Source organism: Abramis brama, assembly GCF_963993115.1.
Source record: "Abramis brama genome assembly, chromosome: 2".
NCBI classification, from domain to species: Eukaryota; Metazoa; Chordata; class Actinopteri; order Cypriniformes; family Leuciscidae; genus Abramis; species Abramis brama.
In genome coordinates this window covers 1,633,835-1,657,492 of record NC_139964.1, presented here as the reverse complement: position 1 = coordinate 1,657,492, position 23,658 = coordinate 1,633,835, and the positions used below count along the sequence as shown (strand labels likewise).

Sequence of the window (23,658 nt, the reverse complement as noted above, 5' to 3'; positions counted from 1 at the left end):
CAATACAAATCTTTTGCGTTCCCAGAGAAACTTTGCGTTCTCTTGCAAATCGTCTGTGTTCCCATAGAAACTTTGCGTTCTCTTGCAAATCTTTTGTGTTCCCAGAGAAACTTTGCATTCTCAATACAAATCTTTTGAATTCCTTGAGAAACTCTGCGTTCTCAATACAAATCTTTTACGTTCCCAGACAAACTTTGCGTTCTCTCACAAATCTTTTGCGTTCCCAGAGAAATGTTGCGTTCTCTCACAAATCTTTTGTGTTCCCAGAGAAACTTTGCATTCTTTAACAAATCTTTTGCGTTCTCAGAGAAACCTTGCGTTCTCAATACTAATCTTTTGCGTTCCCAGAGTAACTTTGCATTCCCACACAAATCATTTTTGTTCCCAGAGAAACTTTGCGTTCCCTCACAAATCTTTGTTGTTCCCAGAGAAACTTTGGGTTCCCTATCGTTCGGTCACTCTCGACGTCTCGTCGTGACAGACGATTTTGGGATCTCGCTCAGATGACCGATCTACTTCGAGTGTAACTAAATGAGCCAATTTCACATTTGCATGCAATCATTGCATTCAGCTGCTCTGCCTCGTCAGCGCGGGTATAAATGAGCAGCTGGTGTATGATGCCATCAGCTTTTCGCTTCGGAGTTGAGCTTCTGCCAACAAAGAAGATCTACAGAGTAAAAGAAACAAGTTTTTTACCTGCTCTTTTGGACTGTTGGTGACACGGCATGGCAGCGACTTCCCTCAACCAATCCAGCACATTTTGAAAACAATAGCTGATTTAACAGCTGGTAACGGTAGCGCGCCGCGGGATTCCCCTTACCTGTTGGTGACTCAAGTGGGCGTTTTCCCTGCGTGCTTCAGCACAGACAAGAGAGCAGTTCTCTAAAAGAGCTTCACGGTGTGTGCGTGTTTGTACAAAAATGCCAAACACACCGTGCGTTTCTGGATGCGGTCGTTTCCTGACGACGGGTGATGGTCATGGACGCTGCATTGTATGTTTGGGCATTCGGCATGCAATGTCAGCGTTCGTGGATGAGTCATGTTCACACTGCGGGAACATGACCATCTCGGAGCTCTGATCGCGGCTCTCACTCCTTAAAGGTATGGGAGCCCCCTCGCCTCTGCCTCGATCTAACCCTCCTCGGGGGGCTACTTCGGGCCATAGCTTGGGAGATCTGAGGGTGACAGTGAAGACCGGTTCCGCGGGGCCACCACCCCCGGGACCCCCTCACTCCCCTGTCCTGCAACCAGCTGGGCCGTCGGAGGAACGGGCTGGGCAACCTTTGTGGTCTACACCAGTGGTATCCTTTGGCGCCTCGCCTGGCGATCAGATGTCGATTGCAGCATCGGAGGGCGAGCCCTCTCTCTCCGGGGATGATGACTCGGCTGCGCTGTGGCAGTGTTGCCCGAGTCGGACACAGAGATGATGGCTATGCTATCTCGGGCCGCCAAGAGTGTTTGGCTCATGTGGAACCCTCCACCGTGTCCCAGACCCTCTCGGTTGTATGATTGGATTCTCGGGGCAGCCCTGGTTCTGGCGCGTCCTGCCCCGGTGTCATTCTTCCCCGAGGTGCATGAGGAAATCACTAGGTCATGGACGGCACCTTTTACTGCCAGAAGTGGTCCTAGGGAAACAGCCAGTGGTACCCAAATTTTCAATAAAAGAGCAGTTTCTCTCCTCTCTGGGTCCCAAGGGGACTCGGGGAGGGGTTCATGGTACACTACCCAGACACACTCCCCTTCCTCTATCACCAGAGGGCAGCATCGGACGGGTTCAGGACACATTCAAGCATCCTCACATCCCATCTGCCCTACCACGGAACCAGGTAAGTGACTCAGACCCCGCCTTCGGCCGCCTCGACAGAAAGAGACCCCAAGGCCTGGGTCCCTGTGTTTCCTTTGGTCCTGCTTGTATGGTCTCTGCGAGCCTGGCTAGTGCTCCCCAGTCCGTCTCACTGGCTCATTTGGACCATCAGACTCGGCTATGCGATTCAATTCGCCTGGCGTCCCCCCCAGGTTCAGGGGTATTCGGTTCACATCAGTAACCTCAGACAATGCCCCTGTCCTGAGAGCTGAAATCGCGGTCCTACTGGCGAAGGATGCGACAGAGCCGGTCCCTTCTACAGCCCTTACTTCATTGTACCCAAGAAAGGCGGTGGGTTGCGTCCATTTTGCGAGTTTTTAATCGTTTTGAATCCTTACACAAGCTACCGTTCAAAATGCTGACGCAGAAACGCATTTTTGAATGCATCCGTCCCCAAGTTTGGTTTGCAGCGATAGACCTGAAGGATACTTCCATGTTTCCATCCTCCCGCGACACAGAATATTTCTGCGTTTCGTGTTCGAGGGTCGTGCATACAGTACAACTACCCTTAGGGCTGTCCCTATCGCCTCATGTCTTCACCAAGGTCACGGACACTCTGGCACACAGCTGGCAAATATGCGCAAATATGCGTTTCCCCCAGTGAGCCTTCTCGCACAGACATTGTGCAAGGTCAGGGAGGACGAAGAGCAGGTCCTGCTAGTAGCTTCATATTGGCCCAGCAGGACCTGGTTCCCAGAACTAATGCTCCTTGCGACAGCCCCTCCGTGGCCGATTCCTCTGAGGAAGGACTAGGGCTGGGACGGTATGGATTTTTTCTTACCGCGGTTGAAAAGCAACAAATTCCCGCGGTATAGCGGTAAACCGCTTTAAACCTCAACCCCCCTCCCCACCCTCCCCCAGATTTTTTTTTCTGTGACGTTGCGGCTGGAACAACAAACAAAGTGTGTCAATGATAATCTCAGGTAGAGTTTATGTGCTTTATTTAATGTTAAAAGCATGCAATGTGACTTTGAATATCGTTTAGTGCTCCAGCTTTGTAGCTGTAAAAGCAACAATGGATAATTCACCTCAGATCTTGAAATTAAACAAATGGAAACAAGAACGTTCAAACTGTGAACAAGTGTATTCTTTGACAAATATTGTTTTAGTAACTCATAGCCTATGTATTTTTAATAATGTTTAAATGGTGTAATATTTGTGAATTTGATTATGTAGCCTACTTATCCATTTTCTTGCAAGTGCCGTCAAGATTACTCTCTGGTGCTGTGAGTGTGCACTTGCCGCGACTCCGCGAGGGTTGACAAATGCGGTCTTCACGTGGGAGAATTGTGTTAAATAAGCACGTGCAATTAAAAGCTGAGGTCCTGCTTTTACTTTTTTTTTTTTATTTACGGTGCGGCTTGGACGCGGCGTCCGTCGAAAATAGACTAGGCGCCTATCTTTAGCGAAGCGGCGCGGAGAGACGCTTCTGAAATGCGCCGCGTCGTGGCTGTTGTAAACACAAGCATTGACTAGAGTGGGCGCGATCAGCTCCGGTAGCCGCGTCGCAGCCGTAACGCGCCACAGAGTGTAAATAAGGGGTTATAGTCAATAGCCTATGAATGGAATGTTAGTATGTGTCATGAAACAACTTGCGAACTTGCGAAAGGTCGGATTTGCTCCATCTTTTGATGATAAGTTTTGTTTAGAAAACCTTGAATCCATGTAAGACACACAATCCATGTCATTAGAATCAATGAATCCATGTCATTAGACACAACGTGAACACATGTGAAGGCCAGTGTTTATTTTTTTTGATTTTTTTTTGCGGTGATGACGGTGACGAGCTCAGACCGCGGTAGGCATCACGTGACCGCGTTATTGCGGTAATGCGGTAACCGTCCCAGCCCTAGGAAGCACCTGCTTTCTCAGAGACAGGACACCCTCTGACACCCGTGCCCAGACCTCTGGAAACTCCATGTCTGGCCCCTGGACGGAACGCGGAGGTTCTAGGTGACTTACCCCAAGAGGTACTTAACACCAACACTTCGGCCCGAGCACCGTCTACGAGACGAGCTTACATGCTGAAGTGGAACCTGTTCGTCAGGTGGTGTTCTTTTCACCCAGAAGACCCCCGGAAATGTTCGATCAGAGCCGTGCTTTCCTTCCTGCAGCAAGGGCTGGAGCAGAGGCTGTCCCCCTCCACCCTCAAAGTTTATATTGCTGCAATATCTGCATACCATGACCCCATACTGGGTAAATCGGTTGGGAAGCTTGACCTGGTCGTCAGGTTCCTTAGGGGGGCGAGAAGGTTAAATCCTCCTCGACCTCCCTCCATACCCTCTTGGGACCTTACGCTGGTAATAAGAGCACTTCAGCTTTTTCGGTCGACGAATCATGCCTGGAATTCGGGCCGGGTGACACCAACGTGGTATTGAGACCCCGGCCTGGATATGTGCCCAAGGTTCCCACCACTCCTTTCAGGGACCAGGTGGTGAACCTGCAAACGCTGCCCCCGTTTTTTCTCTCAAAAAAGCACTGAAATATAATTTTTCCTCCCATCTCTCTCTTTTATCATCACTGTGTCCTTCAAGGGTTCTGTAGTACTACAACACTATTTCATTTCAGAATGATGATAATGATGATGATGGTGATGATTTTACCCTTCTGTTGGTGAAGAGAGAGTAACATTCTTTAATCAGGATGGTTTTGATGATGGATTGATCCATGATGCACAGAATGGGCTGCCTTGCATCATAGATACTGTGAGAAACACAAACAATTCAGAAAGAAACACTACATTCAGAAGAATCATTCAGTTCACTATAACTGTACGATTGAATCACTGTCATTATCATGGTCTCATAATGACCGTCTTCCTCGGCTCTTCATTACAGATCTTACTGATCTCATGATGTTGAACGTTCAAACATGTTTGTCATTTCATCTTAAACTGAGTAATTTCTGTTTCAGATGTTCTGAAATGATTCTTTCAGATGATTTATTGAGATTGATCAGTGAAGTGTCACCCGTTAGTCTCATACTTACTCACCCCCAGACTCGTCCATACTTCTTGAAACACTCAAGATCGAAATTATGAAACCCCTGAAAGCACAGCGACAGACGAGTTCACATTCAGACACGTTCAGAAGAGTCATAAGAAAAACACTGAGAGAAGACTATAGTATCATCCGTGTGATTGACACAGACAGGTTCATGTTAAATTCTTATGGATCATTAAAGAACCTGCGATGGACTGACGGAGAACCAGTAGATCATCGAGATCCAGATGTGACCAAAGGTCAGTATTTGCTTTATAATAAACTCACCTCTCTATATCTCAACATCGTTCCGAAGAACGGAATGGGTTTGGGACCTGGTATTCCCAACTTCTTGAACTGACTGTGAGGCCAGTATCCATATCTGGAAGTCACATCAAAACCATTTAAATCACAATCCCAGCAGACAAAAATATGTTCTGAGAACGTTTTGCCAATGTTCTTATTACATTATGAAAATGTTGTTTCTGAATGTTCTCACATTTTTTTCTTGGTTATATAAACCTTAAGGAAACATTCCATTTTATAATTTGTCAAACATTATGGAAACTTTGAAAGTTTCTCTGTTCTTTTAAAGAAACATTTAAAGAAATGTTCTCTGAACATTCTGAAACTGGTTTAAATGCTTTAAAAGATTAGTTTAAAATATGAATGTCCAAATGAAAAAAAAAAAAAAACGCTCCATGAACGATGTATAAATAATGTTTTTGTGCTAAAGTTTTGAGAACATTATTAAAGACCAGATCATTTTGATCTAATGTTCTATTAATGTTACTGGAAGAACGTTTGTTCATAACTTTAAGAGAACGTTCCCTGTTTAGCTGGGATTTTAGACAGATCTTACGACACATACAGCATTAGATTTTTGAAATGGTTAGAGTCAAGTCACCTTTATTTATACAGTGCTTTTTGCAATACAGAGTGTTTCAAATCAGCTTTACAGAGATAACAGGAAAATAATGCAAGAAACTGTTTAACTGTTACAATATCAGCTGATACAGTGACTGTAATAATAGCCATGTCATAACCATCTCTACATGCATTCAAATGACTTACTTGTTTTTAGTAAGATTCTATGAGTCTAAATGACTAATTTTTATTGAGATTTTAGAACTAAAGATTTAAAGATTTTAGACAAGTTAAGTCTTGAATCACTCACATAACCAGAAGCGCCACAAACAGCATGAGCAGAGCCCATGTTTCAGCTGAGAAGAACAGACTGTAGCTCATGGTTCCTGATCCCGAGACGCTCAGACTAGAAACACACGGCGAGGAGCAGGAGCTTTATTCTTATCTCGGATTACACAATAACCAAAGCAGAACACACAAACAGGAAGAACCTCTGCACACACTGACAAACACACGGCTCACCTCTGACCAGACTATTCATCAAACTAATGCAATAATCACATGTTTGTTTTCTTTTTCTCTTACTGTTTTGTGTCTCTCTCTTTTGTGTCTGTTTTTAATAATACTGGTGATCGCCTCTTATTTTATGGTTCGTCTTTCCTGTAAAGTCATCATGTTTTCATCTTCCATCAGTCAGTCACTGAAGTTCACATGACATCATCGGGTTGTAATTACTGTATAGGTGGAGTAGCTCGATTAGATCAGCATGTGTACATTAATTACTGCCGCTTCATGGCTCATTTGATTTGGCAGTATGGAAACATGACATCTGTCAGTCCCTGGACTGGGAATGAGATGGTCAAACTCTGGTAGTGTAGTGATTTCACCAAAATACAGGTGTTTTTTCACCCAGAACTGCAAATGATTGTGCAACAGGTACCGTGACACCAGTCCACATTTCTTGTGTTTCCCACTTAATCCGGGAACAGAGGAGGAGGAGGAGGACTGATTGTGTTTCACAGCTGATTGTGATTCACCAAGGCAGGTCTGGGCATGTTCTCCTGGGATTGTGGGAAACAGGTCACAGATATGAAACCTGCCAGACGGTACGGGTCACTCCTGCACCAGCTGCGGTTTGAGCGAAATAAAAAAGAAGTTTTCAAACAATAAAGGTACAATAATCAGACAGAAATACCTGATTTTAGGGTACTTATTAGTCTAAATATACAGTAGCATTTGAAGTTGATCAAAACCTTTCATCAGATTTATACATGAGTTTTGAACAATACCTGTTCTTGTCTTAGGACAAACTTTGATCCACTTCAAATGTATCAAAGTATTATGTTGTTGTTTTTTGTTATTATAATGGAGAGGGGTGTAACTATGCGCTCATCTCACAATACAATATTAAGACATAGGGTACAAGGTTAACAAATGAATAGTCTTGGTGCTGGAATCCCAAAGCACAGGACAATAGAGACACCAGAATAATAATATTCATGATTCTGAAGATAAGATAAAGATAAAATATACTTTAATGTCCCCCAGGGGGGAAATTTGTCTTGGGCTGCAGTCACTGCGACACACACTTACAATATACCACATAAAATATACACCGAATATAAACAATACAAACATACGTCATTACACTGTATCGTGAAGAGAAAAAAAAAAAATGAAAAAAAAATAATAATAATAATTGCACAACACAGTGGGGATAAAAAGTATATAAGTAGGTAACAGTCATTTGCTACTGTTTAGCATCTTAATAGCAGCTGGGATGAATGAGTTTTTATACCTCTTTAACCTACAGTACGGCATTCTGAATCGTTTACCTGAGGGTAACAACTCTAGTTCCTTATTCAGAATGTGGGATGTGTCATCCAGAATCTTATGTGCCTCCCTGAGCACAGATTTTTCATACAGTGACTGTAGGTAGCACTGTTCTTGGTAGCCTACAATTCTAAAAGCTGTATTGATCAGACGCCCCAATTTAGATTTAAACTGAACTGAAAGATTACCATACCAGGTCTGCATGCTATAACGTATCACACTCTCTAAAATCATTTTGAAAAACAGAAGCAGGAGTTTGCTATTAACACCATACAATCTTAGCCTTCTTAAAAAGTACATCCTTTGTTGCAACCTGGTGCAAAGATTTTCAACATGGATGTGCCAGGTAAGGGAACAATCAATAAAAACACCCAGATACTTATATGACGTAACCTGACGTATTGGTGTGTTGTGAATAAGTACAGGATTAGATTCACAGATTGATCTTGGGTCAAATATCATCTCCTCTGTTTTAGTGACGTTAACCATCAGATGATGAGCATCACACCAGTCCACAAACTGTTTAATTTCTGAGTGGTAGGAGACTGTGTCTTGGTCTCGAAACAATAAGCTAAGGATAGCAGTGTCATCAGAGAATTTAACAATATAATTGTGTGGATGTTTACTCACACAATCGTTGGTATAGATAGTAAAAAGGACAGGGGAACTCACACAACCCTGTGGAGCCCCTGTGCTGATGGATTTAGGGTCTGAGACTGCCTTGTGTACTTTAACATATTGTGTCCTATTAGTTAAAAAGGAGTAATACCATTCAACAATAAAAGAGCTTACACCCATATTTTTAAGTGTCTCAAGTAAAATAACTGGCTGAATCGTATTGAAGGCCGAACTAAAATCTATAAAAAGTAAGCGTGCGTAGGCCTTCGGATCCTCCAAGTGCTTAAGGACTAGGTGGGTGATGCTACTTATAGCGTCATCTGTACTCCTACCCCGTTTATAGGCAAACTGCCAGGGATCTAACTTTTTGTTAACCTCAGTTTTTAAAAGAGACACCATATATTTCTCAAAACACTTCATTACAATGGATGTCAATGCTACTGGTCTAAAATCATTGTTCTCTTTGGGACAGGGTTTCTTTGGGACTGGAATAATAACAGTCTTTTTCCATAGGGCTGGAATGATGTGAGAGTCAAGTGATCGCTGAAAGATAGGGCACCAGGCTGGAACAAGCTCCTCTACACATGTTTTCAATAAGCGGGCAGAGATTCCATCTGGACCCTTAGCCTTCCTAGTACACTGATGCTGGAACAGTGACTGTATCTGTAACCAGTCTATCTCATGTCCTATGTTCAAATCCTTGCTGATGGAGTTTAGGATACTAGTGCATTCATTGTTAAAATCCTGAGTTTGAAATCTGAGGTAAAAGTCATTAAATTCATTAGCTTTCATCCGGTCATCTGTAGTGGTTATATGTACTTTACTTGGTGCCATGTTAGTGATGGCTTTCATTGAGTCCCAGAGTTTTTTCGAATTCATGGTTGTGAAGTGGCTTTCAATTACTTCCTTTTGCTGTTTTCTGGCTTTATTAAGCAGTTTGTTCAGTTCCTTTTGCACCACTTTTAGCTCAGTTCTGTCATTATTTCTAAAAGCTGCCTTTTTTCGATTTATGCAGTCTTTTATTTCCTTGGTTACGTAAGGCTTATTATTTGGATAAACCACAACCTCTTTCTTTGTAAGGACGCTATCTATGCAATAATTTATATAGTCTGTGATTGTCTCTGTTGTAACATCAATATCTGTGTCGTGGAACACACTCCAATCTGTACACAAGAAGCATCCTTTTAGTGTTTCTATCCCCTCATCAGACCACACGGTGACTGTTTTCACTTGTGGCTTGCTGCGTTTCAGCATGGTTTTGTAGATGGGAATTAAGTGAATCACGTTGTGGTCTGAATTGGCCAATGGGGCTTTTGGTTTGGCTACATAGGCATTTTTAACGTTGCCATAACATTTGTCAAGAGTCTTGTTTTTACGTGTGCTGCACTTAATATATTGTTCAAAACCAGGGAGTGCTAATTCAAGTTTACAGTGGTTGAAGTCGCCCACTACAAACACGGGGGCGCCCGGAGCGCGCTGCAGTTCTTGATGTACACAGTCAGCAATGCGAGCTGCGGCCCTAGCTGCATTCCCGCTGGGGGGAATGTACACTGTAAAAGTTTATACGATTAAATACCGTTCCAAATTATTTTACATCCTATCAGGACATATAAATAATCCCGCGGTAACTAAAGAGCCTATCCTTTAGTCGTACTTTTAAGAGTTAGGTGAACAGTCTCTACAAATTCGTATTTTATTATAAAGATAATAAGAATTATAAATATAATAAATATCCCCTTCGTAGTATAAATCTACCTTTTTAGGTACTCTTCAACCGTGTTTGCTATACAACAATAACCCTGTTATAAGTTGTTTCTTTAGCCAGGCCTATCAATCAATTCAAAGTTCACACTGATTTACTTATATCAGAAAATCATGCTCACCCTCTGTAGTTTTCCCCCGGTCGGGACCGTCCAGGTCCAGGAAAGGAATGTGAAAACGTACTCAAAAATTCCAAGTTCCAGTCAGATGATTTAGAATAAATGTTTAACAATATTTATTAAAAGAATCAAAAATGAAAAGAATACTTGTTACAGAATATAATAGAGTACTTAGACTAACAGAGTAATATTAGCTAGGCTTTACAGCTTCTTGCACCCAGGAACTGCTGGCGTCCCGGGCTGGAGATTGCAAGGAAGAGCGGTTAATTTTCGCCCGGTTCCTTTCTTTTATAGTCCAGATTCGAATACCTTTCGTCATATTTACTGTAAGGCAAATCACATGTACAGATGCTGATCCCAGCAAATGTCTTGATACTCCTATCAGTGGCCGCGTGACTGTCCAGTCAACGGAAATCCCCCAGAAGATACAATAGCTTCTCTGTATGTGTGGACAAAGACCCATGTCACTGCTCTCTCATGTGACTTTGAGAGTAGCAGCGATGGACAGAAAAACTTTTCATACAAAACAATTATCATTTGACAGTCATGTGTTCTAAAAGACCAAGAATTGCATCTGCAGCAGTATTGGGCACAGGCTTCTTATTGTGGCCCTTTCTGCGTTGTCGGCGAGTTTGAGGTATTGGGGAAGTGAGTGAAATGCCGTCCTCAGGTGGAGCCTCGTGACACCTCACCACAACACAACGCACACGGCCACACTTCCGAACTCTCTTGGGAGGTAAAACGGTCTCATAGTCAAATGCAAAATCTCGACATCCAGACAGCAAAGTGTTTCCCTAACTGTGTACTGTTTGCACCAGTTGTTACTTACATACACAGCCATACCGCCACCTCTCGTTTTTCCGGATTGTTCAGTCCTATCTGCCCTGACAAGTGAAAATCCATCGATGTCAACCAGAGAGTTTTGAATATCCCTGTGTAACCACGTTTCCGTGATCACCATTAAACTTGAGGTGCGATACTCAGCATGTCCAGGTATTAATCCGAAGTTCGTCTATTTTAGCTCGAAGTGATCTTGCGTTGCATAATATCATTGAAGGTAGAGGAGGCTTGCTGCCTCTCCGTCGTAAACGCTGGCGCGCTCCACCGCGCCGACCTCTTTTCCTCGACCGCGCTGGCCGTGCGCTCACGTAGGCTGGTAAATCCACAGGTGGAAGATTGGACGATCGGAGTGCCAGCAGCGCATCTCGGGTGTAGGTAGTAAGACGCTGGGCCTGGAAGCCCGCTGAATAAGTTTGGCATGGTACACATTGTCCGACAATGAGCAACACAAGATATGTGTAATAAATAAATCTTGCCATGTTGACTTCACGTTCCCACAGCGCAGCAACACATTCACAAACATACAAGCCAACGCAAACAACAAACAAAACGACGATCGCAGTAGACAGCGTGCCCGGGTCGCAAGCAGAGCAGCGCCACCGGAAGCTTCACAAATAAAAATCACAAATGAAGCTGAAAACATAATTATTTCTGACGAATATGCTTGATCTTGAGAGGAAAATGGCCGCTGGTGGGGCAGGCATGGTAACAGCCCTCCTACTATACACTTTGATTGTGGGTTTCATACCATCTAAAGCTGATTTAGACCTCAAACATGCTGGCAACAAGCAACAACTTTTATTCTATGGAGAAATGTATTTCAGCAGTATGGATCTACTTTACAAACAAACAACAATGCCAAGCCAAGCTTTGGCTATGGGAAACACCTGACTATGACTTTCATTTTTCCACTTTTTCCACAAATCCGGAAATCCGGAATCAATCTGTTTGATATTATCTGGCCATCTAAACATTAGAAGTGTACTGTCTAAGAGTGAGCAAATACAGCTTCTGTTACTGGGTTCAAACCTGGACTTTTTATGCTTATCTGAAACCTGGCTTAATTAAAATGCTCCATTAGCAGCTCTGAATATTCCTGGTTATAACATCCACAGGAAAGACAGGGAGGGATCTAAAAGGGGGGAGGAGTGATGGTTTATATAATAAACACTAGGGGTGTAACGATACCCTCATGTCACGATTCGATACATATCACAATACAGAACTCACGATACGATATTATTGCGATACTCCAAGACATATGATAAAAGGTTAACAAAAAATGTACTGTTTATTAAAGTGATAAATTTGATATTACATTGTGTGTATAAATGAATATTCTTGGACTTGATGCTGGAAACCCAAAGCACAGGACAATAGAGACACCAGAATAAAAATATTCATGATTCTGAAGCTGAAAATAGTTATTTTAGACAAATATGTTTCTCTGTCACTGACTAGATACATTTAAAATAATGTAGGCCACTTTTTTTACACAGATATTCCCCTATTGCATTATTATACATTATATTTAACATTATATATAATATTTTAATGTAGTACTGACACTAAAACTCTGAAAACTTTAATTTTTTCTCACATAGTAATTTTTATTTTGGGTGAACTATTCACGATACATATTGTCACTATTCACAATACATATTGTTGCATTTTTGTATTGCGATATATTGTGACACGATATATTGTTACACCCCTAATAAGCACATTACAGTGCCACAAAATACAGTGGTCAAATTGTAAACTATTAGAATGTTTAGATCTCAATGTCAGACTCTCACCACAAATGTCCTTTGTCCTTGCTGTAATGTACAGGCCTCCCTCTGCAGATAACAGCTTTTATGAAAACTTGGAGAAGCTGTTAAAGAAAACAATCTTGATAAAGAAATTGTCATAATGGGGGATTTTAACAACAACTGGGAGGACAAACCCTCTAGAAAAAAGCTCAAACAAATCACAGACAGGTTTGATCTAAAACAAGTTGTCCGTGGGCCAACAAGAAAAACAAACTCTACCAAGAGACAAATCGATCTCATATTTACCAACAGACCAGAAAGAATTGTAAAATCATTTAATATGTGGACAGGTTTATCGGACCATAATCTTACTCTTGTCATTAGAAACCTTACCAAATATGTTTCCAAACTTTCCATCCTTGTGCTAGAGATAAAAAAAAGAAACTATTACAATCCCTAAAAGTAAATATCCTGGGATGACATTTTACCTTTAGTCGACTATGAAAAAGAAAGCCAAATATTTCTAAAAACACTTGAGAGAACTATTAAAGAATTTACACAAATATATCAAGCACAAACAACACAAAAACACTGTACCTTGGATAAATCCAGACATCACAAAAATCATGAAAGAACGAGATCAAGCCCTAAAACTAGCAAATAAAACTAAATCAGCTCATGACAAAGGACGTTTCACCATGTTTGAGAAATAAAGTTGTAAGATCACTAAGAAAAGCAAAGGCAGATTTCTTTCTCATTATAATTGAAAAATCAAAAGGAAATTCTAAAATAATATGGAACCAGCATAGAAAAATAACAGGCGATCGCCCCAAAGAACAAAACACTCATATTCCAGTTGTATCAGAGGCATTCAATCACTATTTTATTGATTCTGTGGCTAACATAGCGAGCTGTTTCACACCTGAGAACGTATACACTCCGTCAATAGACACAAATCAATCAGTTTTCAGTTTAATTACCAGCACAGAATCAGAGGTATCACAGACCATTAAATCACTCATCCAGATGTAAAGATAAGTTTGATATGGATACGGTGATGCTCAAGGGGCTAAGTACATGAGATATGACGAAACATATTTCACAAGTCAGCACGTCAGCTTATTTCACAGTTTTTCTCAATTGCTTAAACACATTTCTTGAAACTATGACTCGTATTCTCAAAACATATTTCACAAGTCAGCACGTCAGCTTATTTTAATATAAGATACTTTCATAGCTGACAACTTTTGAGTTTTGCTTGGAGTGAGATTTAGGAGGGAGTGGGATGTAAAAAAATATATTGCATCACAATAAGTGTATGTGATTGTCAAAATATTTTAGTAACTAAACTGAATTTTATTAGGTTTAGTGACAACGTTACAATGTTTACATCCCACTAAACATCAGACGTCTATTGGACAGGCAGATCATGTCAATATTGCGTCAGTCGGTCCAAGACCAATTTTTGACCTTTATGCAACGTGAAATCTAGGTCTGCTATTTGGACATCTAACCATAACCCACCTGGACGTCAATATAATGTTCAATATTTGAACGCCGGAATAGGTAATTTTCTGGATGTTATGTGGACGTCTAAGACAGGTGCAGGAAATTGACATGAACAATGAATGTAGGGAAATGTTTGATTGACTGAGGCATTAATCATTGACATGCTTAGCTTCGTGAATGCATTTTTTAATGTTAAATATTAACATTGTTTTTCAACGTGATTCATGAGTAGCCTAGGTCTAAAGCAGAAGTAGTTTGCACGTCGTGATGACGTCCGGAATTGGTCCACATATATATATGAAACAGGAAGTCCCGTCTGCGGTATGGTAGTTCCACAGGAGACACCACAGGAAAAGTGAACGGCAGCAACTTCAAGCAAGCAAGTTTTCAAGGTAGGTTTGGTCAACTTAGTGAAGTTTATGTTAAATTATGCATTACTAATTTTAGCTGTTTTAGAGTTATTGTCTTAAACTAGCCTACCTAAACCTGTTGTGGGGTAGGGAGTGCATCTCCACCAGCTAGCGTTAGCTAAACATTGCCCATAGTTAGCCTACTTTTGAAAACAACTTTCGCACTGCACCGAAGCTTAACAAGTAGCAGCTAACATCATTCATCATAAACCCCCCTGACTGACATGACTGTGTGTATGCAGAATATTATTTGTGTATGTGTTTGTGGCCACAGCACATATTTTCTCCTATTGATTTTTAAATGTAAATTCTTTTCCTTTAGACTCTTCTCTAATGCCGTAATGACATCTTTTAAAGGGGGGGTACAATGGTGTTTCATGTATTCAGAGTTGTTTACAGTGTTAAAGAGATGGATTCTCATGCTTAACATGGCCAAAGTTTAAAAAAAATATTTTGGACGAATAACGGAGAATTTCTGTGCCGAAAATCTTACTTCCGGGTTGGTACAAGTTTCGGCTGGTTTTTTTTCGATCGTGGATCTAATGACGTAGACGAGAGTGGAACTCCTTATATGAGCATTTCTCTCGGAAAATCTCGCCCGCGCACACGTCGACCAGAGGAGAGCGAGACCGCGCACATCAACGCGCTTCAAGGATTTGTTCAATAATGTCTCCAAAAAAGTGTGTTTTTGGATGTGAGGGAAAGCTTACCGTGTTCAGCTTTCCAAAGAACCCAGTGTTACAGGAACAGTGGATGCAGTTTGTTTTTCCGGGGCAGCAACGGGTGACAGCAACTGCTAACGTTACACTGCAAGTGCGGTTGTGTGTTCTTGTCATTTCAGTAACGAATGTTTTATTAACAAGGCCCAGGTCGATGCTGGATTTGCAAATCGTTTGCTATTAAAACGTGGAGCGGTCCCAGTGATAAAAGACCCCATTCATGTAAGTACAACTGGATCAGATTTCTGTCTTTTGCTGTAAATTAGCACATAGTGAATATATGTTGACTCTATAGCTCCGCCCACGGCACGCCTCCAGGAGCTCGGCTTTTTCCGGAGAGAATCGGAAAGCTGTATTTTTCTTTTATAAATATAATAAAACTAAACACTTTTTGGAGATATGAAGGATGCACTACTACTCTATAGGTACTCAAGATTAACATGAGATTAGGTGAAACTGTGTATGTTATGTACCCTTTAATATGAAGGGGAGGGGGCAAAAAGGCAAGAGGCCTTTCGGAAACACAAAAATATACAGAGCACTACAAGGTAAGGCCAGATAAAAAAAGAATGAGGGACTTGATGTATGACTGCAGAGTGCCTTTGTATGATAGTAATTATGTGTGTTTTTGTACTTGTGCAGATGGAGTTATGAAGTTCGACCAAACTGCTACGGAGGACTCCGTTACAACTTTCACCTCAGAACACCTTAAACATGCACCACAAAGAAGTGGAGGGTTCACTCCACATAGTCACTGATCATGTGCTGAACACAGAGAATATATATAAGTAGTCCTTACCCTATGGCAAGTGTCAAAATGATTGATGGCTTCCGGTTGACCTTGACCTTTCCGGTCGCCCTTCCGGCCTGTATTGTTATGGATTGACCTATTGACCCTTCCTATCCCTTCGATCATGTGTTTTGACAGGTTGACCTTCCGGTGTCTTTCCGGCATATGTTGTTATGGTTTGCCCTATTGACCTTGCTAGTCTTTGATCATGTGATTTTGACAGAAAGTTTTGCCCTATTTGAACCTTTTTAGTTTGTATGACAGAAAGTTTGAAGTTGGTGTCAGGTTCAGTTAAATGGGTTTCTGTCTGGGTATATGTTGTCATGTCACAGGCACTCCCTCCCACCCTTTGCATGTGAGCTCTGACATCTGAAATGTGCTGTTCGGTCACTGTGATGTTGCTGATGGTTTTGAAGGCGCTGTTATATATAGGATATGTGTCAGCATATCCTCCGCATTCCAGAGCATTGTGGACCCCTTTGGAAAAGTGAGAAGAAAAAGACTGTTTTTCCTGAATGCCTCACCAGCCAGAGTAGTGTGTGTGTGTGTGTGTGTGTGTGTGTGTGTGTGTGTGTGTGTGTTTGTTTGTTTGTGTTTGTGCACGCGTCCTCTGACATGATCCCCTCCACATTCCTGAGGTAACAGCAAAAGTGAGAAAAAAGAGAGTTGCCCTGATCATGTTTTATATTTCACACAAATAATATACAATAATATCTTACTAAAAATCTACTGAAACCACTTAATTAAGTTTTAGATAAACAAAAGAATAAAAATTATATTACATAAAACATTCTATTCTTTAAAAGTATATAAATTAAAATATATAAAATAATTATATTGCTAATTTAACTAAAGTTGAAAAACATTCTGTTCTTTAAAAGTATATAAATAAATTGCTTATAATATAAAATCACAGAGTGGTTCTCTCTCTCTCTCTCTCTCAGCTCCGTCTGTCGTTCTCTGACTCAGAGGGGCCTCTGTGCATCATGTCAGAGCGTATGTAATGTTAGTCTTAACGGTGACTGGCCTAAAGTATAATTGTTATTAAACAATGTCTGTTCAAAAAATTTCGATTGTTGAAAAACTGTACGCTACTTAGCCGTCTTAAATCTCATTTATATGAAAAAATCAGCATTTTTGTACCAATACTGTATATTCTATCCGTACACCTAAACACGACCATCACAGAAAACTACATTTGTACATTTAAAAAAAAAAAAATGAAATAAATAAATATTTCTAAGCTGTTTTGAGTGCGTGCACACACACACGGTTTAAAAAATGAACTAAAAGGCAAGGTAAATTAATCGGGGGTTTATGATGAATGATGTTAGCTGCTACTTGTTAAGCTTCGGTGCAGTGCGAAAGTTGTTTTCAAAAGTAGGCTAACTATGGGCAATGTTTAGCTAACGCTAGCTGGTGGAGATGCACTCCCTACCCCACAACAGGTTTAGGTAGGCTAGTTTAAGACAATAACGCTAAAACAGCTAAAATTAGTAATGCATAATTTAACATAAACTTCACTAAGTTGACCAAACCTACCTTGAAAACTTGCTGCCGTTCACTTTTCCTGTGGTGTCTCCTGGGGAACTACCATACCGCAGACGGGACTTCCTGTTTCATATATATATGTGGACCAATTCCGGACGTCATCACGACGTGCAAACTACTTCTGCTTTAGACCTAGGCTACTCATGAATCACGTTAAAGGTCAAAAATTGGTCTTGGACCGACTGACGCAATATAGACATGATCTGCCTGTCCAATAGACGTCTGATGTTCAGTGGGTAGGTGTCACGATGCACACCTTTAAGATTTATTTTGATATTTAACTCTAAATGCATGAACCAAAATATATATATATAAAAAAATGTTTTTTTCACACACAAAAAATAGATGTCCTATTAATGAAATAATTAAAAGAACTGTAAGAATCACAAAAAAGGTCAGAATTGTGAGATCTCAATTAGCTTTATTTTGTATTCCATGGTCGAAACAAGTATGAGGTGCCTTGTTGACTTTTTTGGAGATTAAGTGTAATTTTTTTTCTTTGCCTAAATTGCTGTCAGTGTCAATGTTTATATGATTTGACAGTTTATTTTAATGATTATATAAAACAAATCAGTGCATCGTATCTGACACCTACATGAACACTTTTCAGTTGTTTTTATGAATATAAGTCATTCTCTTCAAATGCTATTGAGCTTTATATTTTGCATGAGCCCAGCAGTGAAAAGAAGTCTTTAAAATATGCTCAAACTGAAGTTAGAAACGTTACTTTAAATGAGCATACAGCGGTCTCCTTCCACAGCCATTGTTTTGCCAAAAACTCGCATTGTCCCATTGCCGATGCAGACTTCGGAAGTCTTGAAGGGATTAGACACTGGATGAGATCAGGGAATCAGGGAATAATGGGGATGAGCGGAGAGTTTCGCTTCCTCCAGGGCAGCAGAGGGCGCTGTGACCGCACGACCCCGCGGAAGACCGAGTCCTCGCGGCTGCAACGCTCCGCTGGTGCGTGTTTACTCTATTTATCTGTTTATTATCTCCTAATATGATTGATGTTTTTACCACTTTAGTGCTTTAATGACCGCAAACGAAGCGCTTCATGCAGCTTCTCGCTGTTATTCTACCGGACTGTTTCATTCACAGTTTCAGGAGAAGTCTGAGAGTATCACGTTTAATTTCTCACACATATTAACTTATTAAATCCAGCGACTGAACATAAATGTGTTAAATGAATGGGGCAGTACTGTAGAGGAGACCGGGGCTAGTTGTCACGGACAGATATGAGGATTAAGTCAAAATTAACTTTAGGTCTCTAAATGAATGCGCTTTTGTATTTGTGTGTGCAGTGAATGACTCTGTTAATGTTTGCACAGTTGCATGTGTTGGGTAATGAGTGAACTTATGACACACTGACATACATTTAGATCAGACTATTTATGTAACGAAGGTACATTTTAACAGAAAGTTTGAACTTTGTTTCTTATATGGTAAGGGCATTTCCCCCCTAAAAAGTCACGTGACAACCCCAGCGTTTCCAACAACGTTCTGTAAATGTTATGTTAAGATAAAATGGTCTAAAAATAACATATATAGAACGTTCTTACAACATTTCTGATGTTCTTGTGATTAAGAGAAAACATTCTCAGTACAAAGTATGATGTTTTTACTTGAAAACGTTCTCATAATAACGTTGAGAGAACTGTTATGTTCTTTGTAGTTGATGAACGTTCCCATAATTTAGACAGAAAATTGTTGTTATTGATATTTGCTGAACGTCAATTTGCTTAGAATATTACAAATACATGTTCAAAGAATGTTATGTGGGTAAGAAATAATGGAATGAGGATGTTGTTAACATTATTATCGTAACATTTTTAAAGAATGTTCTTACATTTTTGTAAACATTGTAAATCACTGTTGCCACAAGTATTTTTTATTTTAGCTGGGATTTAACTTGTAAGTTAATATTCACTAATATTTGACATCTCTTTGCATTTGCAGATGTAATGATGTAAACATACTTGGCATTATGGTGCTTGTCTTTATCTGTGGACTAGCATAGCTAGCGCTAGTTAGTGGCAGGTTGAGTCCTCTGCGGACTGGGTTGAACTGGTTTTCGTTGTGTCTGTTAAGTGGCGGCCGGACCGGGGTCACGTGACAACGCTGGAGACTGACGGACACAGAAGCTGCTCACCCGAAGGTCAGACATCTGCACTATTATTATTGCACAGAAGAAACAGCACTGCGATTATGGCACAAATCATAACCACGATTATTACTGGTCATTATTGTAATTACGGTTATTCAACGCGCTTATTGGTGGGTGATATGCAGGGCTCGCAAAATTTCAAAATCGCTGGTAGCCCTTCGGGCAGGCACTCTTCAGATTTTGGTAGCCCGAAATGAATTTTACTAGCCCATATAAAAAGACTACAATTTTTAATGCAGAATATTGGTTAGGAGTCAAAGCAATGAATCAAAAACTTTTTCAAAACACAAATATCAACAAATATGCATCTGGTTCTAACTGAACTGAAATCTGTGTGACCAGTATGGAACATGAATCAGTCATGTCTGTGGCTCAGCCCCCAATGAGGGTATGATAAAAAATAAGTAACTCTTTAGTTTAGGGTCTAATACTCACTATTAACTTGTTTCAATAATATGCAGATGGCAGGGTTTTTTCATCACTGAGGTCCCGAATGTAAGGTAGGCTAGTCAGGGGGGTTCGGGGGCACCCCCGAGAAAATGTTTATTTCTCTGATCTACATATGTGCATTTTAAGATGTTTTGAAGGCCAAAAAAAATGGATAACAATAGCTTTAAAACCATGTAAGTGGGCAGCTGATGATTTTTCTCTCCTCATCAGCATCACACTCCTATTCTCTTTGTTTTTCTCTTGCTCTGTCTCTTCCCCTCCTAAAGCTGAGCCTTGACTGATATAGGCTTTTCATTTTTGTCTGTCAGTTAAGTAAACAAAGGGTCAACTGATTGATTTATGAATCATTTTCTCAGATGCATTAATTTACTGAAAGCTACTAGGAAAGCTAGGTAGCCTAACTAAGTTGATTAATTTCATTCACAATATGTTCACATTATTGATCTTATTCCTAATACAGGGCCGTAGACAGGGCTTTATAATCAAAGAGGTCTCTGTTAATGTCCCCTCACAATGACAGTAACGTTAAACTAATTATTAGTCACATTACATAGGCCTATTTTCAGTTCAAAATGGCGAAATTCGACAAAAGTATATTAATTTGCCTGATTATTTTTGTCATTCGTTTCACATTTATGACCTAAAAAAGCTGTCAAATATGAAATGTTTAGTTTAGCTGCTTACATCTTATCTCACACTTGACCGTAAACTGAAGCGTCGAGTCGCTCTGATCAAATTCGCGGTCAGCAGCTTATTGTGAACATAAAGCCCGCCTACTTTGATTTGATTGGTCATCTAAAATTTTCTGACATTGACGAGCACCACAGACCAATGAGTGACAGACCAATGAGACTCAGATGAACACCATAGAGATGAACACACACACACACACACACACCCTGTCCTCTGTTTCTGGCGTTCGCTCTGCTCGGCGCCGCTGCGGATTGAAGATGAAGAACGCGCTGAATCTGATTATAAAACTGAAACGAACACTATTTCAGATAGCCCGTCGGGCAGGCCGGTTATGCATTTTGGTAGCCCGACTGGAAAACACAATAGCCCCGGGACGTCGGGCAGGCGATTTTGCGAGCCCTGATATGATATCATATATAAGTCTTATTTCATGATACAAGTCATTTTTAAATATCAGTGCAAAAAGGTTAACTAGTAATGTACGAAAAGGTCCTTAAATGCAATAAGACAAGTAAACTGTCAGCAATACAAGAAGAACAAATCAACTGATTACAAATCAATACAACAAAATGAAAATACAAATATGGGGTTTAAGTTTAATAATTAATTAATTAATCTTCATTAAAGCTACTTAAGTTATTCAGTCAAGACCAGTGAGTGATGTTCCTTCGTCATGTGTTGTTTAGTTATGATTAATGACGGACGGCAGCAGGTTTATTAGGCTGCTGTCCCTTTAAGAGCTAATGCACAGATTCAATACACTGACACACTCGAATACTCTCCAAAAATACATTTTGTGTGTACGTGTTTAAGTCAAGTCACCTTTTTAAAGCCGCCTGGGGACCAACGTCTCTTTTGCGGCTAAATGCGCTTTTAATAACACTGTTTAACATCTAACCCGTCCCGCAGTTTAGCATCAGTACACTGCGTTTTACAACACTCAACTCGGCTGATTTGGACGTTGAGTTTGGCTTGGGAATGCTGTGATGGAAAAGTGGCACAATAATCGTTTTAGCTCGATCATCTTGTTTTCATAATCGCCGGAAGCCGAAATCGAAACTCAATGACGATTAATCGCACAGCCCTATGTCTGACTCGGATAAAGTGCCAATGTCACTCTGTAAGGAAATATGAAGTAGTTTTTAAACTTAAAATCTTAAAGTCGAGTGTATTTAATTTGTAATTTGTTATTAATTGATCCCAAAAATGTACTTGTGTTTGTTCCTCTTCCAGTGCTATCATGGTGAGAACGTATAAAAGGAAGACGACCCGAGCGAGTACGGCGCCGGAGACCATGCTGAAGGCCGTCCGGCAGGTGCTGGTGTTCAAGAAGACCATCCGAGGCGCCGCGGAGGAGTTCGGGATCAACTACCGCACGCTCGCCCGCTACTGCACCAAGATCCCGCGCGAGGAGGTGGAGGGAAGCGCGGAGCATCCCAGCTGCCCCGTGGGCTTCATCGGCGCCCGGCAGGTCTTCAGCGCGGAGCTGGAGGCGGAGCTGGTCTCCTACGTGCTGATGGCGTCCGACGTTTACCACTCGCTCCCGCCCAAGGCCATCCGGAAGCTGGCGTTCCAGCTCGCTAAAGGCCAGCAGCTGCAGACGCCCCCGTCGTGGCGGGAGAACAAGCAGGCCAGCGCCGACTGGTTCGCCGCGTTTATAAAGCGGCACCCGCTGCTGTCCGTCAGGACGCCGGAGCCGGCGTGTCTAGCGGGCGTCGTTAGCAAAGAGATGTTTTACGTGAAGCTGAAGGCGCTGATGGAGCGGCACTGCTTCAAGCCCGAGGACATCTGGGTGATGGAGGAGACGGGGATCACGACGGCTCCGAGGCCGGATCGAGTGGTGTCCCGGAGGCAGACGGGATCCTCCGTGGCGTGTCCCGACCGCGGGCCCCTCGTGAGCGTCGCCGGCACCGTCTCGGCCAGCGGCGCCGTGATCCCACCGTACTTCGTGTTCCCGCGGGTGCAGTTCCGGGAGCACTTCCTCACCGGCTCGCCCGCGGGCAGCTCCGGCGGCGCGCACATCAGCGGCTGGATGCGGGAGGAGCAGTTCCTACACTTCCTGCAGCATCTGGTGCGGCAGACCGGATGCTCCCCGGATAAGCCCTGCCTCCTGCTCATGGACGTCCACGTGTCGCACCTGTCCATCGACGCCCTCAACTTCGCTAAAGCTAACGGCGTGGTCGCGCTGTCCTTCCCGCCGCACCTCGAGCGCTCGGTTTGCGGCCCGTTCCAGAAGTGCATCAACGCCGCCATCGACAGCTGGATGCTGGGAAGCCCGGGCCGGAGCGTCACGATCCATCACATCCCGGGGATCGTGGCGACGGCGCTGCCACAGGCCGCCACTGCGGACAACATCACGGCGGGGTTCAAAGCCTGTGGGATTTTCCCGCTCGACTCCAGCGCTTCCGGACAGCAGGGCTTCGTCACGGACTCTCCGGTCGCTCCAGCCTCCAACGGCTCGGACTCGACCCGGGATGCTCCCGATCCCTCGTGTCCGTCAGCTAAACCCGCTCTGGAGACGGACGGCTGCCGACTCGACTGGCTCGATTAGTCCTCATCTCGAACATTGACTCCACTTCACACACACTCTGCCGGCTTTTATACCGTTTCCTTCAATCCCTTTTGTTACTTTCTCCTGTTTCATGAACTGCTCTTGATTCACTGCTGTATTACGGTGTAAATTATTGCTGACAGGAATTAAATGACAGATTTTACATGCATACATGGTGGAA

The 23,658-nt window shown here is 42.0% G+C and overlaps 2 protein-coding genes across 3 annotated transcripts in view; one reads left to right on the top strand and one right to left on the bottom strand.

Moving 5' to 3' along the window:
* LOC311069704 (uncharacterized protein) overlaps nt 1-13,028 on the bottom strand; it is a 34,318-nt gene extending 21,290 nt beyond the window's left edge. The window contains exons 1-5 of the mRNA XM_084093080.1: nt 10,047-13,028; nt 6,023-6,840; nt 5,134-5,227; nt 4,857-4,909; nt 4,468-4,567 (exon numbers count right to left, since the gene is read on the bottom strand). Coding sequence (XP_083949206.1) covers nt 4,468-4,567; nt 4,857-4,909; nt 5,134-5,227; nt 6,023-6,093 — 318 coding nt within the window. The 5' untranslated portion in view covers nt 6,094-6,840; nt 10,047-13,028. The remainder of the gene's footprint in view (nt 1-4,467; nt 4,568-4,856; nt 4,910-5,133; nt 5,228-6,022; nt 6,841-10,046) is intronic.
* Nucleotides 13,029-18,482: 5,454 nt separating this feature from the next.
* Nucleotides 18,483-23,646, top strand: LOC311077481 (uncharacterized protein). Of its 2 annotated transcripts, none has more exons than XM_084106012.1 (3): nt 18,483-18,579; nt 19,708-19,774; nt 22,160-23,646. In XM_084106012.1, exon 3 carries the CDS (start codon nt 22,167-22,169, stop codon nt 23,475-23,477), a length of 1,311 nt encoding a protein of 436 aa, XP_083962138.1. In that variant the 5' UTR covers nt 18,483-18,579; nt 19,708-19,774; nt 22,160-22,166; the 3' UTR covers nt 23,478-23,646. The 2 variants fall into 2 exon arrangements, with proteins under 2 accessions (XP_083962138.1, XP_083962139.1); XM_084106013.1 differs by having other exon boundaries at nt 18,540-18,579; nt 19,576-19,774.
* The last annotated feature ends 12 nt before the right edge of the window (nt 23,647-23,658 follow it).